Source organism: Chenopodium album, chromosome 17, assembly GCF_948465745.1.
Source record: "Chenopodium album chromosome 17, dcCheAlbu1.1, whole genome shotgun sequence".
In the NCBI taxonomy this organism is placed as follows: Eukaryota; Viridiplantae; Streptophyta; class Magnoliopsida; order Caryophyllales; family Amaranthaceae; genus Chenopodium; species Chenopodium album.
Genome location: NC_137850.1, coordinates 29,902,289 through 29,918,196, shown reverse-complemented (window position 1 = coordinate 29,918,196; position 15,908 = coordinate 29,902,289). Strand labels below are relative to the sequence as shown.

Here is a 15,908-nt window from a genome sequence, read left to right as displayed (position 1 = left end):
GCCAAATTCCCTACATACGATAAACTCCTTGAGTAATTGTTTCAGCTCGGATTCCCCTCTAAATTTCTACTAGATCGTAAGCAGAGGATAAGTCTTCCCTGCACCTCAAATCAGCACAATTTAAGTCAGTCCACATGTCTTGCACATGTACACATTAAAAAAAAGCATGCTTCCACGTTTCTCTTTCGGTTTCACACCAGGGACAAAGATCATTTTTTGTAAGGTGGCTATACATCAGAAGGCTTCGGACAGTAAGATTTTCAGTGCAGAATCTCCACATAAAATTTTGAGCCTTGGGACAGACATTGAATTTCCAGAGATCCACCCAAGCATTGTGAAATTTATCGAAGTCACACCCCTTCCCAAGCATGTAAGTTGTTTTTACTGAGTACAGCCCATTCTTAGAGAATGCCCAAGTCAGATCATTCTTGGGGCAGCTCTTACGTAAGGGGATAGAAAAAATGCCACGGCAATCTCGATTGTTAAAATTTGCAGGGATAAGATCATAATTCCACTCCATAGACTCAAAATTAATGAGGTCACTAACCTTTGAAATGTTAACATTCATAGTACTAGTTGCAAACCTGATCTCATCATCAATAATCTAAGGGTCGGACCAGATTATGATGTTTTCCCATTGCCAACTTGCCACACCAAACCCTCCTTCAGTAATGCTTTTGAGCTCCAAACACTTCGCCATGAGTAACTGCCACCTTGCCCCAAAAATGAGTCGAGAAAATCACAATGAGGATAGTACTTGGCCTTCATTACATGACTTAGAAGAGAGGTTGTGTTGGTGGCCAACCTCCATGCTTGTCTTCCAAGGAGTGCATCATTGAAAACCGAAAAGTCGCGGGAGCCCATGCGCCGAGACACTTTAGGGTGCACAAAGAGTCCCAGCTTCTCCAATGAAACCTTTTCTTCACCTCACTTTGGCCCCACCAAAAATTTGCCGTAGCCGAATGAATCATGGTAATCACCTCTCACGGGAACTTATAAACCCCCATTAGATACGTAGGGATTGCTTGAATAACGGCCTTGAGTAAAACTTCCTTCCCAGCTTGTGAAAGCAACTTTTCCTTCCAACCTTGCAATTTCTTCCAAATTCTATCAATAAGAGCCACAAATACATCTCTCCTTGATCTCCCCAAAATGTTTGGGATACCAAGGTATTTCTCGTGCCTATCAATGTATCTCATCTTCAAAATACTCAACAATTCAACCCTTTGCTCCTCTCTTACTCCCTTACTAAAGGACACCTCTGATTTCTCATAATTGATTTTTTGCCCCGAAGCTGCTTCATACTGGTTGAGAATATCAACAATGAGTGAGCACTCCATTCGTTTGGCCCAAGTAAAGAGAAGACTATCATCCGCAAAGAGTAGATGAGAAACTCCCGATCCATTCCTACTAGCCTTAGCTCCTTGAATGTTGCCTTTCTATCTCCACATTATTTTGAATCATGTGGGAGAAGGCATCTGCAACAATAATGAAGAGGTGGGGGGATAGAGGATCACCTTAGCGCAAACCTCTCGTAGGAGAGACTGAACCACAAACCTCACCATTAATAATAAAAGAATACTTCACAGATTGCACCAATGACATTACCATATTCACCCACCTTCCGTCAAAACCCATTTTTAGCAATAATTGTTTTAGGAAGCCCCATTCAACTTTGTCGTACGCCTTACTCATATATAGCTTCATTTCCATGTGGCCTTTCCTCCCTTTACTCCTATTTTTCATAGTGTGGAAGAGCTCCATTGCTATCAAAGCATTGTCGGTGATTAATCTTCCCAGAACAAAATAAAATATCTTTTAAGCGTAAAACAATACACTTGGAGATGAGCTTGTAGATCACATTATAAAGACTAATTGGCCGAAAGTCGGCTGGGATTAGATCGAGGATCTTTAATTTTTAGAATTAAAGCAATATTAGTCTTATTAATATGATCGGGGATAGAGTTACCATTTAAAATGCCACATACGAATTTTGCCACCTCGTCGCCGATAATGTGCCAAAAGCGTTGATAGAAGATTGCATGCATTCCATCTAGCCCCGGGGCTTTGCTAGGATGCATATATTTGAGCGCCACATGGACATCATCTTTGGTAAAGGGTCTTAATAAAGTAACATTCATCTCATATGTCACAGACTTCTTCACACAATTGATAAGAACATCAGTATCATGGATTGTGGGGTTGGCAGTGGAAAAAATCCCATTAAAATAACCACTAATGATGCTAGGAAAATCATCTTCATTTTCATGCCATTCCCCATTCTCGTCATGCAAGCCACTGATGGTATTCTTTCTTTGTCGTTGTGAAGCTTTGTGGTGGAAATAACTTGTATTCTTGTCACCGTCTCTGATTTCGGCAACCCGGGATCTTAAGTGCCAATAAGCTTCACACCTTTCGTCAAGTTGCTATTCGAGCCTAACACTTTCATTGCAATTTTCTTCTGTAGGAGGACGACTTTGAACCTCTATTAGAGCAGCTTTAGTGATGCTCACTTGCTTTCCCAAATTATTACAAAGATCCTCACCCCACCTCACAAGGCCTCTGCTCACAACAACAATTTTTGCAACAACATTCCCACTTGTAGAATCCCCCCAGGCAACCTTCACCACGTCCTCACACCTGTCTTCTGGCAACCAACAAGTCTCAAACTTTTAGCTCTTCTTTTTCTTCTTTTTCTTGGTTGGAATTGTGGACAAGAAGATCGTTGCATGATCTGATTTTTATCGTAAGAGGTGCTCAACTTCAGCATTTCGAAACATGGAACACCAAGAATCAGACCCGAAAAATCGATCGAGTCTTCCCCGAACCCGTGTTGCTGGAGTTCTGCCCCTTTCCCATGTGAACCAGTCCTCCTTATACCCCAAATCTCTAAGACCACATTCATCAACAACCTCCCTAAAAGGCTCCTATTCCCTCCTTATACTTACAGCCCTTCCCTCCCTCTCGTCATAAGACATGATCTCGTTAAAATCCCCTCCTAAGAGAATCGGGACAGTAGTATTGCACAAGTGCCACATAAGTCTTCAAGTATAGCATTTCTCTTCAGTTTTTGGCCATCCATAAACACCAGCAAAACGCCAACTCACACCTCCCCAACTCCAAATATAACCACAAATGTGATTTTGCGAGAAAGAAATTAAACAAAAATCAACATTCTCACACCAAAAAATACATAAACCCCCCAAATTACCCTTACTCGACACACCAAAAGCCCCTTGAAAACCAAGAAAATTTTTCAATTCTTCCATCACCTGCACCTCCATCATCGTTTCAGACAAAAAAGTAGCTCTAGGCAAAGTTTACGACTCCATTTACGGAGCTATCTAACTGATCGAGGATTGCCCATTCCTCGGCAGTTCCAAACAAACACATTCATTGAGTTTGGCGGGGTTGGTCATCTCCAACCTCCGCCAATGGCCCCACGTCAGTCAATGAAACAAGAATCACGATTTTCTTCGAAATATGGTTGCCCCCTTCAACCAATTCCATCTCATCATCTGTACTACGTTTCCCCATTACCATCTCCAAACCCGCCACGTTTACTCCTCCCACCTCTTGTCTTGCAAACCTCTTCCATGTCCCGAGACAATTGCTTTCTTTCCCCTGCTTGTCATTAGGATTCCGACCCCTTGGTTCTGTTTTATCTACTACAATAATTTCAGTGACAACCTTGCAATTCTCACCCTAAAAAGGAGTCCCTTCCAGATCACTACTTACAACTACATTCGGCAATAAGGGAGTATCAGTTTGCTTGTTAGCTTCTAAAGTTTCATTTGTCTTAGTCATAGGTTTCTAATTATCAGTGATAGCAACCTCTTTTAGCTGAGCCGCCACTTCACTGATCTAATGAACCTCAACACTAGGTTCAGTTTGTTTTTTAGTAACAAACAGACGTTTTGCAACATTCGAGGTCTCATCGGCCAACCTTTCATCAATTTTCGTGGCTTTCCATGGAGTAATCTCAGTCTTTCATTGAACTTTCTAGCTCCTACCACTTCATCGTAGTCCTTCTCCCCATGCCCAAGCATACCACATATATAACAGAATACAGGAAGCTTCTCATACTTGACTTGTACCGTCATTACCCCCCTACCAGTAGTCAGCTCTATCGAGTCGATCTTTTAAAGGATTTGTAACATCAAGGGCAACATGCATTCTTAGAGACTTGTTAATACCAATAACATCAGATTTGTCAATGGCCAAGAAAGTCCCTAGTTTGTCCCCAATTCTTTTAGCATTTGTCTCCTTATGTCTTCCTTTAAAAGGTAGGTCATAAATTCTGACCCAAAAAGGAACTTTATTCAAAGTAATTTCAGAAGGTTTGATGTTACCTTTCATGTCATCAAGGGCTAGAACATGGTGATCAAAATGCCGCGGTTGCGAATCCATGACAAATTGTTTATCTCTCCAGTGATGAAATTGGAAAAAGAATGTCTTATCTCCAATTTCGTTCGCCTCACAGCCATGCTTAGGGTTCCAAATTTTCTTCATAGTCGTTATTAAGGCTTTCGAATTAATATTGTGTGATGTCCATATTATATTTTACCCACCACCGCAAGTTCAATTTGATCTTCCTCCTCTACATCCGCATCCTCTACCCAATCGATCTCATTATTATTAACCTCCCGTTCATCTCTAACTTTCTATTCTCCATTGACAATAATCAAATGGTATCCATCAGCCATCTCGTTCCAAAATCGGATCAAGAATTGGCCTAAAACTTCGAAATTGAAGCAAGATCTAGCGAAAAGACTAGATAAAACCCTCCCAAGTGCAAACCCTAAAGTCGCTCTAGAGGGAACTCTCAAGAGAAATGGTGGTTATTAGTTAACAAATTAAAGAAAAATATTAGGTTGTTCTTTGGCTGATATGTAGATTTAGATTGGTGAGTTGAATAAAGTAAAATATTGTGTAAAAAATCAAGGTTTGTTGGAAACTATATTAATAATAGATTAGAGACAGTGGCAGTAATAGTTTATTAAAAAATAAATTGAAGGAAAATAAGTTCTAAAAAAACAGAAAAGTAAAAGTGGGACGATGAAACTATGTAATAAGAAGAGAGATACAATCACCTCCAATGGTGTGAGCCTCATACGGGGAAACAAAAAAATGATTTCATTATTAATAATTCTCTAAAACATGTATGATAGATAGTAGAAAACACAAACTTAAAATTTTAAAATCTGACCCCGAACTACCTGACTCGAAAAAAACTCGATTCAAATTTCAATGCATGAACACAATAATTTAGCATGACTATAATTTGAAATAAAGGTTGTCAGTGTGGCGCACCTTGGAGCCCCAAGGTGGGAGGTTAGCTGTCCGTATGGTATAGGTGGTTGGGGTTTGCTTATGCTGAGGAAGTACTAATGTATGTTGTTATGCATTTGCAAATGCATAACAAATAATAAAATATTAAAAAGCACTTGGGGGTGAGAAAAAGGAGGAGAGAGATGGGTAAGTGGGGCCACTTTTAAATGTACCATTGAAAGCTTAGATAATACCATTCACTATGTAGTGATATTATTTCTACACGTAGTGAGTACCGCTGAATGAATATATAGTACCACTACATACATACATAGTATCACTGAATGTTCAATGATACTATTTGATTATCCAGTGATACAATTGATAACCCAATGGTACTACTTTAAATTTAGAAAGGCTTTTACGTGAAATGACCCCCATGCCTCTTGTTATGCATTTACTCATACATCACAAACCTCCCTTTGGAAGGCCTCGCTTGTGCTCCAAAGGGAGTGCTAGTGGTCCTCGCCTAACCTTGCTTAATATGTGACAAGTGTTATTTGCTTATTTGATTTGGCTATATAATTTATTTTAGAATTAAATTTATTAGGTAGGTTAGTTTTTGATTTATATGGTGATCCCGACCTCTTCTATAAGTACCTAATATAATGGTTTTTGGGGATATTCAAGAGAATTGGATTTTAGGGATCTCCATCTAATAGTGAGAAGACCTTGAGTCCGAATCTATAGTTATGTTATTACTCGGTAGTCGGTCTAAGCTAACGATTTTAACCAAGGTTTGACGCGTGGTTGGATTGCGCAATGGCAATCACAAGTGGGATTCTTCCTCACATGGTCGCTGTCTAATTCAAAGGTATGCTCGTGTTCGTGAGAAGCACACTTCAAAGATATAACCACTAACCACACTCATGTGTTTATATGTTTATAAACATGGGTTCGGGACGGGTTTTGATTTCCACACGATGATCAAATCATTGTAAAACCCAACAACTCGGACACTCGAATTAACACCTCTAAATATAATGTTATATTGTCTTGCACCTTAATTAATCATTGTTGGTTGTTGTTACCACCTTACTTGATAAAGCTTGATAAGAGACATCAAACCTAATATAGCAAGGATCTTATAAGCACCACCTTATTGGATAAAGCTCAAAAAGTTTTTTCCACTGTTTTTCAGCTAATTCTTTTCTCAATTTGGGGATCCACCACTTTATCATTATTGATAATCATTCCACTCATGTAAGATTATATAAACTCACGTAATTCATCTTGTTCATAGATGATTTGTATAAACTAAGATCACGTTATTCAACTTGTCAACAATAATTAGTGGGATTCTACAAATGATAAGGGGAGCAAGTAATAGATTACGTAACTTGCACTTAAAGATGAATATAAATGTAATCTTAATTACAATGATACATCTTGAAAGTTGAAATTAATTTTGGCCTCCTTTGGCAGATGATTGGTTGTTGGGTTTTTTTTTTTTTATTTTTTCCTAATTTAATTGACTATTTGCATTGGCTGGTTTTGATGATTGTTTGACCGGTAAATCAGTAATTGTTCATAGATTAGTTTTATAAACTCACGTTATTCATCGTACTGACAATAGTTAATGGAATCATGCAATTCTACCAATAATAGCAAGGGGGCAGCCGGGCAGGTGCTTGCATTGTTAAAACCTTAATCTTAATTACAATGATACTCTTAAAACAAACGTTATAATACGTTATTTTATTAGGAACAGGAAAGATACAATTAGAAGGATGCGGTTTCTAGTTAAATCTATGTATCTTCACCTACCTTATTCTTATTACTTATTCTAATACAATATTTAGGGTGTCTACTATTCACCTAATTTTCACTGATCTGAATTTACCTGAACTTATTAGACCTTATTAAAACTTATTTTACTTATAATTTGTACTTGGGTAACCCTTGTCAGAACTTATCAAACTTGATCTGAACTTATCTGAGTTTACACCAGAAATAAGTGAAAATAAGGTGAACAGAACATACCTTATTTTGTATCAATAAGATCTTGGTCTAGTAGTTAACCACATTGAGATCTATATACATAGGTATTGCAATTTGTAATTTGTAATGCCTCTAGCTATGAATTATATATAAATTAAATTAAACACGAGATATATCTTGTGCGTTAACACTGGGTATACTTGTAAATAAACATGTATAATTTGTATGAACACATAGTCAAACCACTCACGCCAGCATGAATCATGATGTAAAATGGAAAGTATTCTGTCAAGGTTTAAGTTTAACACAGTTGGGTCACTTTAGGCTAGTCACGAAGGGCCCATGGCAAAGAAAGCCATCGGAAATCCATATCGGTGCATCTTCTCTTTTAGAAGACGACTATTGTCAAAGATCCTTCGTGCGTCATGCCAACGTGAGCCGTATGTATATGGAAGCCAACAATAATGCCTTAGCCAATTAATAGTTCCCACGGGTATAGAACACGCCCATGTAAGGCAAGGGAAAGTGATGGGTTGCAAGACTTGCAACCGGGGTGGGGTGGGGTGGGGTGGGGGTTGGGGGGAAACAATAAATAATTACGATATATGTGCCAAAGCAATACTAGCTCCCTTTATTTCAATTTGAAACTTCTATTGTATTTGACTTTGCATGTTGTTTAAAATTTACCTTTAACTAGCTTAGGGCCCGTGCCATGCACGATAAGTCTAACTTTTGTAAGAAAATTAATTATATCCAACAATTAAAATTTGATAAAAATATACAAATTAAATATATAGAAATTATAATGTCATAATCATTATTAATGGGCAAAGCAAAAAATTATCTAAAAATTGATTTTTTAGGCTGCACAAACCCGATAATTTTTTTAGGCGAGACTTGGTTTGATCAGGTCTAATGGTCATATTAGTAAATACTTATTAATAAATGCATTTTTAATAAATATCTAAAATCAATCAAACAACAAACTAAAATCTCCACTAAAACTATTAGTGAAAGTGCAAACATACACAAAATTACAAATACTATATCCCCTTTTATATCTAAAAAATCATTTGTCAAACACAACTTTTATTTTATAGCTATACGTCTATACTATACTCTATAAATCCTTAATTTATGATAATATGTACGTATAATAGTAAAATTTCAAAAATAAATTATAATTAACTTAAATATATAGTTATATTAAAATGAAATTGAAATAAAATGTTAGCTAGTTGAGGTATTTTGAAAAAAAATAAATTTAAGTGATGTTTTAAAGTAATTTCTATAACATCTATTATATGAGTCTATTTATTATTACTTTTTTGGCAAAATCTAATAATACTCCATTTAAAAGATAATTAAAAAGGAGTTGAAATAATTATTTAGGTAACTGTATATAGAATAATTATGAACACCAAATAAAAAGGAATATATATTTGTCACAAAGATAATATAAAAGATTTAGAATAATATTATTATATAATCAATTATTAACAAAAAAAAAGGTTAAAAAGAAAAGAGGAGTTTTGGAGGGAAAAAACAGTACTAGGATGTGACACGTGTCACTCCCGATGTCTGTTTTAGTATTAAGTTATTGATGATTATCAATATATGTAACTATATAATACATAACAAACAATATAAAAATTTGATAATAAAACTACACGTTAAGACGAATCTAAAAATAATATCAATCTCATATAAATATTTTTTATGTATTAATGTAGTTTTTGGTCAAAGTTTTAAAACAAGAAAATAATTTCTCGTGAGTGATGGATCAAACTAATCGTTTACATTCAATTTTGAAGGCTCCTTAGGGTTGGTTCCCTGGCGTTAAAACGCATCGATCGAATTAGCATTGAACACCTTTGAAGCAAGAAGCTAAGGATGGTAACAGGATAGTAAAGAGCAAAGCATTATCACTAATGTAATTTGCTAAGTGCTTTACGAATCCTCCCATTCCTTTTGGTACGTAACAGGTAGACCTAGTTATTAGGCGGGTCGGGTCAGGAGTCAATTAGAGTAGGGTCTAATAGAATCATACTTATAGGGCCAATGTGTGTCATGGGTCATAATGAACAGACCATCAAATTATAAATATTGGATATAAAGCTATGATTAAGTATGCAATGTATGAATAAAGAAGTATCTATGTAATTCTTTTATTTGTCAGTTTTCTTTATGTATTAATGTGGACAAATATTAGGACCCTTTCCATTAAAGGCCCTGCCCATTAAGGGCACTTTAAGGTTGACCCACACCCACCATATTCTCATTGGTATACCCTATTCAATAACCATGTCTAGTAACAGGATAGTCTATTTCTTTCTTAACAAAGTTAATACCTTTATCTTCATTCTTTCCTCAGTAGAATCTAGCAAAGGGAAAGTCAATTTTAAAGACCACTCACAAAAGGAATTAGAAATATTTCTTAGCATGAGAGGAGGTACTTTCCTATGTTTTTAATCTCTAAGTGCCCCATTAAAGCTTGACACAGATGGCGATGCTGAATTTTGACCAACAACATCTTTAATTAGCAATAATTATTATAAAATTGTCGAAAATGTATTTATATGTTCACTTTTTTGAAAAGGATCATTTATGTTCAAAGTGGTGAAAAGGGACCTTATGATTCATTATTTTATTATGAAAAAGGGACCTTGATGTTAGAATTTGATTGTTGACTTCAAAACTTCGGCGTATTCCATCACATGTGTGGCATGTGGAATTATCTTTATTGAAGTGAAATTATTTTTCCTAAACATACATGATTTTCACAAAATTGAAATTAATTTCACTTTTTTTTTTTTTACAACTGAAAAAACAAATAGATTAGAGTTTTTCCTGGTTTTGGTGGCTAGGATATGAGCCTCCTTGATTACAAACGTCGTATACTAACTTTATTTAGAGAAAATAACTAAGGAGTAAACTACGACTTTAATTTTACTAATTAATACTATCTCCGATTCTTATTACTCGCAACATTCGCCAAAAATGGATGGTTCACATTACTTGTAACAAAGTGATTTCTTTCCTTTTTTCAGTAAGTTTTTTTGTGTGAATTTACAAAATCACCCTTAATTTTTTTAAACACCCTAATTAAAAAACTAATTTTATCTTATTAACTCAAACCCTTACATTGATTAACTTAACTATTTCCACCAAAATTAATCCCCTTCCATCTAATCAGCAGCACCGAAACCCATCCTAGCAACCTTAATCATTCAACCACCTTCATCATCCTTCATCTTCTTCCTCATCACCATTATTTTTCTCTCTCTTCCTTCATCATCAAATTCTTTCATCTTCTTCCTCATCCCCATTATTTTTTCTATCCTCCTCCAACCCAATTCCCATTAGTTTTCCAGATATGGGGGTTTTCGTGGGTTCATGGGGTTCGTGGGTTTATGGGTAAGTGGGTTCAAGGCTTTTCTAGATCTGAGTTTTTTTCTTGGGTTAGTGGGTTTGTGGGTTTGTTCGGTGTTTTGTGCGACTGGTGGTGGTTGGTTTAATGGTTTGTGCGGCTTGTTGGTGATTGGTTCAATGTTTTGTGCGGCTTGTTGGTGATTGGTTCGGTGTTTTGTGGTGGTGGTGGTGGTTAATGGTTTCGAAGCTGGTGGTACATGGTGGTGGGTGGTTTCGTTCCTACCGGTGGTGGTGGTTGGTTTCGGTGCTGTTGGTGGTGGTGGGTTATTTAGTTTAATTTTGGTTAAATTTGGTTGTTTTTTTTGGTTGGATTAATAGTTAAGTTAATATGCCCTTATTTTTCAATAACTATGCTTAAGATCTTTTGCCTAAGTTTCCGCAAAACTCCTCTTTGTTGCGAATAATAAGTATTGGAGGTAGTACTTGTTTCGGGGATTTTATGTGTCATGCGGAGAATTACGTGTCACCAAGACTGGATTCCTGTCATCTGTACCTTCAAACAAACGGAACCTCCGGTTGTTCGGAATTCCGCCTCCGACGATTAGGTTAGTAAGAGTCGAAATTGAGTAAATGTGCAGAAAGTAAAGTAAATTTTCTCGGATTTCGAGATTTGGTGTTTTTATTTGTTAGAGAATAAGCATTTGTGTAATAAATTAACGTGCCGCCAAAATGGGATAAATGTCTCTATTTGTAGGACATTGGGTATCAGCACCCTTGTCCTAGGTTATCAACCTAGGTTATTGGGCTGCGCCGTATTTACGTCGCCTCGGGATTTGGGGCTTTGAAGACCGTCATTTCCCTGATGCTAGGGGATGTCATGCGTCAGCCAGTGATTGATTCTTTTGGGGCCTCTTCTGGAGTGACACGTGTTGCCTTCTAATTGGGCCACGTGGCCTGAGTATTTTTACCCAAATTAGTACTTATTTAGAAGACCAAACTTTTATAAATTTGTTAGTGGTCCATTACCATTTTCTGAAAACCTTCCCAATTGTTAAAGAAATGGATTCAGCCATCTATCCTAAAGAAGAAGTAAAAGAGCAACTACTAGTATTATTTTTACTGAACATACATAATTTTTACTGAATTGAAATAAGTTTTACGGATTAAAGTTTATTTAGACGACCAAACTACTATATATATATATATATATATATATATATATATATATATATATATATATATATATATATATATATATATATATGAAGGTTGTTATTACAGTACACTACCATTTTACCATCAAACCTTCCAAATAAATTGTAAAAGAAATGGATCCAGCCATCTATCACGAAGAAGAAGCAAAAGAGCAACTATTAGATGCACAAGCTCATATATGGAGTCATGTTTTCTACTTTCTCAAATCCATGGCCTTAAAATGTGCAATTCAACTAGGCATTCCAGACACCATTCATAAACATGCCAAACCAATGACTCTTAAAGAGCTAGCCAATTCACTTCCTATCCTCCCTAACAAAGTTACCTCTCTTTCGCGCTTGATGCGCCTTCTTGTATCCTCTAAATTCTTCTCTATGAAAACTTTAGCCAACGGCGAAGAAGGATTTGCTCTTACATTGAGCTCCCAACTTCTGTTGAAAGAACACCCTCTTTCGCAAGCCCCTTTTGTTGTTGGAATCCTTGATCCACGGCTTACTGATTTATCTCATAATTTAAGTAGTTGGTTCAAAATTGAGGCTGAATCTTCTTTCCATATTGCTCATGGGAAGAGTGTTTGGGAATTAGCTGGCCATGATTCGGAATTTAATGATATCTTGAACAAGGCCATGGAAAGTGACTCTTGGTTTGCTACAAGCTTGTTAGTCACTAACAATGTTTTTAAAGGCTTACTTGAAGGAGTTGAGTCGTTGATCGACGTCGGTGGTGGTAACGGGGCGACAGCTAAGGCCATTTCTGAGGCCTTCCCATGGCTGAAGTGCAGTGTACTTGATTTACCACAAGTGGTTGGAGGGTTACAAAAGGATGGTAGCAACGTCAACTTTGTTGCTGGTGATATGTTTGAGGCTATTCCTCATGCTGATGCTGTCTTACTTAAGGTAAGATGACCTCATTTTTCTCTATTGAAATTGAAAATGAAAATAATTAGCTAATACGTAGTATTTAATATGCTTAGCATAATCAAAACTAATGTAGTACTTTGATAAATACAAAGTGGATGTATATAACTATATATGTGTCGTGGTTTATAATCAAAGACAACTAGCATAATATTATACTTTTATATGCTTTGGGATTGTGACTTAATGCAAGGTTATTGAACATGAGTATACCTTATGACATATGAGTAAAGGCTTTGTATCATGATTATCAAAGATTCTTATTGAACATGGTTTTAATTTTATTGAACAAGGTTAAATCATTAACAAACTTCTATAGAAATCCAATATAGATAACATAAAAAGAAATGACACATTTAGTATTTACATGTACTTAAATCTCTTTCTCCTTCACTATCTTTTCTTGATCTCTTATTGTCCCGGTTACCATGTTATTGACGGGACATGACTTACAATTCGTATGGGACCAACATGTTTTGGCCTAATAAAAGGTGATGATCTTTGACACATCCAGTTTTTGACCACATTCGAACTTAATAACCCAACCTACGCAATAACCAAGTAATACTTCATTTGGACAATTAGGAGTGCAACTTAGCTTAGAAATATTTTAATAATAATTGGACACACTTTCTTTCCCTTAATTCTCTCATTTTCATGATCTAAATTGTTACGGTAAGTAGGAAGATAAATAAAAAACAAAGAGAAAATATTCTTCCTTATTCCCTTCCACATTCGTTAACATGTTTCTTTTATTATATTTGTCAATGTATAAATTTTTATCCATAAATATCAATATCTCACATAATTATTTTTTAGTTTTTTCTTATGTTAATACGAAAAATTAATGTTAGAATAGAATTTGTTAAATAATATCACATGTCAAAACACGTCAATTATTTTGAAATGGAGAAGAATGAATGGTTTGCTCAATAATCTAAAAAGTGCACTTTACAACAATATGCAGTGGATATTGCATGATTGGAGTGATACAGATTGCATTAAAATATTGCAACAATGCAAAGAGGCAATTCCAAACAAAAAGCAAGGAGGCAAAGTGATAATCATTGACATAGTTGTGGATCCCCAAACCAACAAGAACAAAAACTCTGACGTCCAATTATTACTTGATATGGAGATGATGTCTGTCACTGGTGGAGGAAAAGAACGAACTAAACAAGAATGGGAGAATATCTTTATTATTGCTGGTTTTAGTGACATTATTATTCTTCCTATATTGGGTTTAAGGTCAGCAATTGTGGTATATCCTTCATAAATTTGTATTTTCTGTATTAGGAAGAGTGTTGTGGGCCTTGTGGCCAAAATTACTGATGGGTTTTTTTATATAATAAGGTTTTTATTATGAGCGTGTTTGAATTTTTTTTTTTTTTTTTTTTTTTGTGGTTTTGTGTTTTTTTTTTTTTTTCACTTGTTTGAAGGTAGAAATCTTGTTTTGTATATTAATGATTGACAAGTTTGATTGTGTATGATATTTAAGATATAAACTTGATAATTTGGAATGGTCAATAGAAATGTCAAAGTTAGGGAGTCACCCACCGATAAAATTTTGATAATTAGGGTGGCTAACGGCACGCGATCGCGCGTCATAGCTAGCTATTTTTTTTTTCGAAAACCGATAGAGCAAATTTATTAAGCATTGTCCAAACCCACTAAAGTTAAAATACTATACTTTGAGGGAAGGAATCGAGTCTTACATACTCCCAATATTCACCAACCTCCCATCGTGCAACTAGATGAGCGGCGGTGTTACAAGAACGTTTAACATGAGTAACAATACAACTATCGAACCAAGCTCTATCGGACTTAATATCATCATAGATCACAAATAAAGGGGAGAGACCCCCCAGAATCTGCATTCACCTGCTTCACCACGTTCACAGTATCGCATTCCACCCACAAGTTCTTATACCGCAGTCTTCTTGCAAGCCTCATAGCATACAACACAGCCATAGCTTCAATGTATTCAGGTTGGTTGCCAACAGCCTTCTTCGTTACTGCACATATCAAGCTGCCACTTGCATCACGACCCACCACCCCAAGCCCCGCTTCTCCAGAAACAGGTACATGGGCATCCGTATTAAACTTCACATAGCCAGGTGGGGGGGGGGATACCAAACATTAAGCTTGTGGTACTTGAAGGATCAGCTACACGTTGTATTACCTTATGAGAATAGGCATTGTAATCTTGGACCAATTTGTAGAATCCAGCAGCTAACATGACAAAATCCGGCTTCTCATTATCATGGATTAGCAGATTCTAACACCTCCAAGCTGCTCACATAAGTGCAGCCACAGAGCACACAACGTCTGCACTATACTTGCGTATAATCCAATCCCATATTGCAACAAATGAATCATTAGGGGCACCCAACAGATTAGTTTTCAGATCACTATGGTCCCAAATCTCTCTCGTTGCTTCACACTCGAAGAGAGTGTAAGTGATGGTCTCCTCCAACACCCCACAAATTTGACATGAGCTATTGTTCACTATATGACGATGGCGCAACCTCTCTTTTACAGCCAAATTGCCTTTCACAGCACTCCATATGAAGTGTTGTAGTTTCGGAGGTCCCTTTAGCTTCCAAACCGACAGCCACACATCATCACTTAAGCCTTCATTGTGCCCCTCAAACCCACCCATTTTTGCGAGCCAATAACCTGGCCTGACAGCATATATCCCTATCTTCATCCACCCCAATATTTCTTGTCAGCACACAGGTTAGCAGGAAGAGGAGTGGCGAGGATTGCATCACACCACTCATCCCCCACCACACTTGATATCTTCGAAACATCCCAACCACTTCTGTCATCGTGCATCAACTCACAAACCTTCACACCACCCATACCATCAGCAGCAATAGGAATTTTACAAGGCTTACCATCAACAAGCAACCAAGTGTCTGCCCATATATCAATGCTCGAACCATTCCCTACTCTCCAAACCAAGCCATCTCGCAGCAAACCTTTGGCCCCCCACATGCTCTACCAAGAGAAACTAGGATCAAAGCCCCGATTAGCTTCAATAACCGACAAATTCTTGAAATACTTCGCCTTTAAAATCTTGTGGAGTAAGGTTGATTCATTTGTATACAAATGCAAAAGTTGCTTAGC

General features: G+C 36.6%; 2 protein-coding genes across 2 annotated transcripts; one reads left to right on the top strand and one right to left on the bottom strand.

Moving 5' to 3' along the window:
* Nucleotides 1-11,955: 11,955 nt before the first annotated feature.
* LOC145587761 (trans-resveratrol di-O-methyltransferase-like) lies at nt 11,956-14,176 on the top strand. The gene is made up of 2 exons (XM_081644443.1): nt 11,956-12,755; nt 13,744-14,176. Exons 1-2 carry the CDS (start codon nt 11,973-11,975, stop codon nt 14,050-14,052), a joined length of 1,092 nt encoding a protein of 363 aa, XP_081500569.1. The 5' UTR covers nt 11,956-11,972; the 3' UTR covers nt 14,053-14,176.
* Nucleotides 14,177-14,609: 433 nt separating this feature from the next.
* LOC145588802 (uncharacterized) lies at nt 14,610-15,438 on the bottom strand. The gene is made up of 3 exons (XM_081645405.1): nt 15,100-15,438; nt 14,959-15,054; nt 14,610-14,879 (listed from the first exon to the last, which is right to left on the bottom strand). The coding sequence occupies exons 1-3, from the start codon at nt 15,436-15,438 to the stop codon at nt 14,610-14,612; spliced, it is 705 nt and encodes a 234-aa protein (XP_081501531.1).
* Nucleotides 15,439-15,908: the final 470 nt, after the last annotated feature.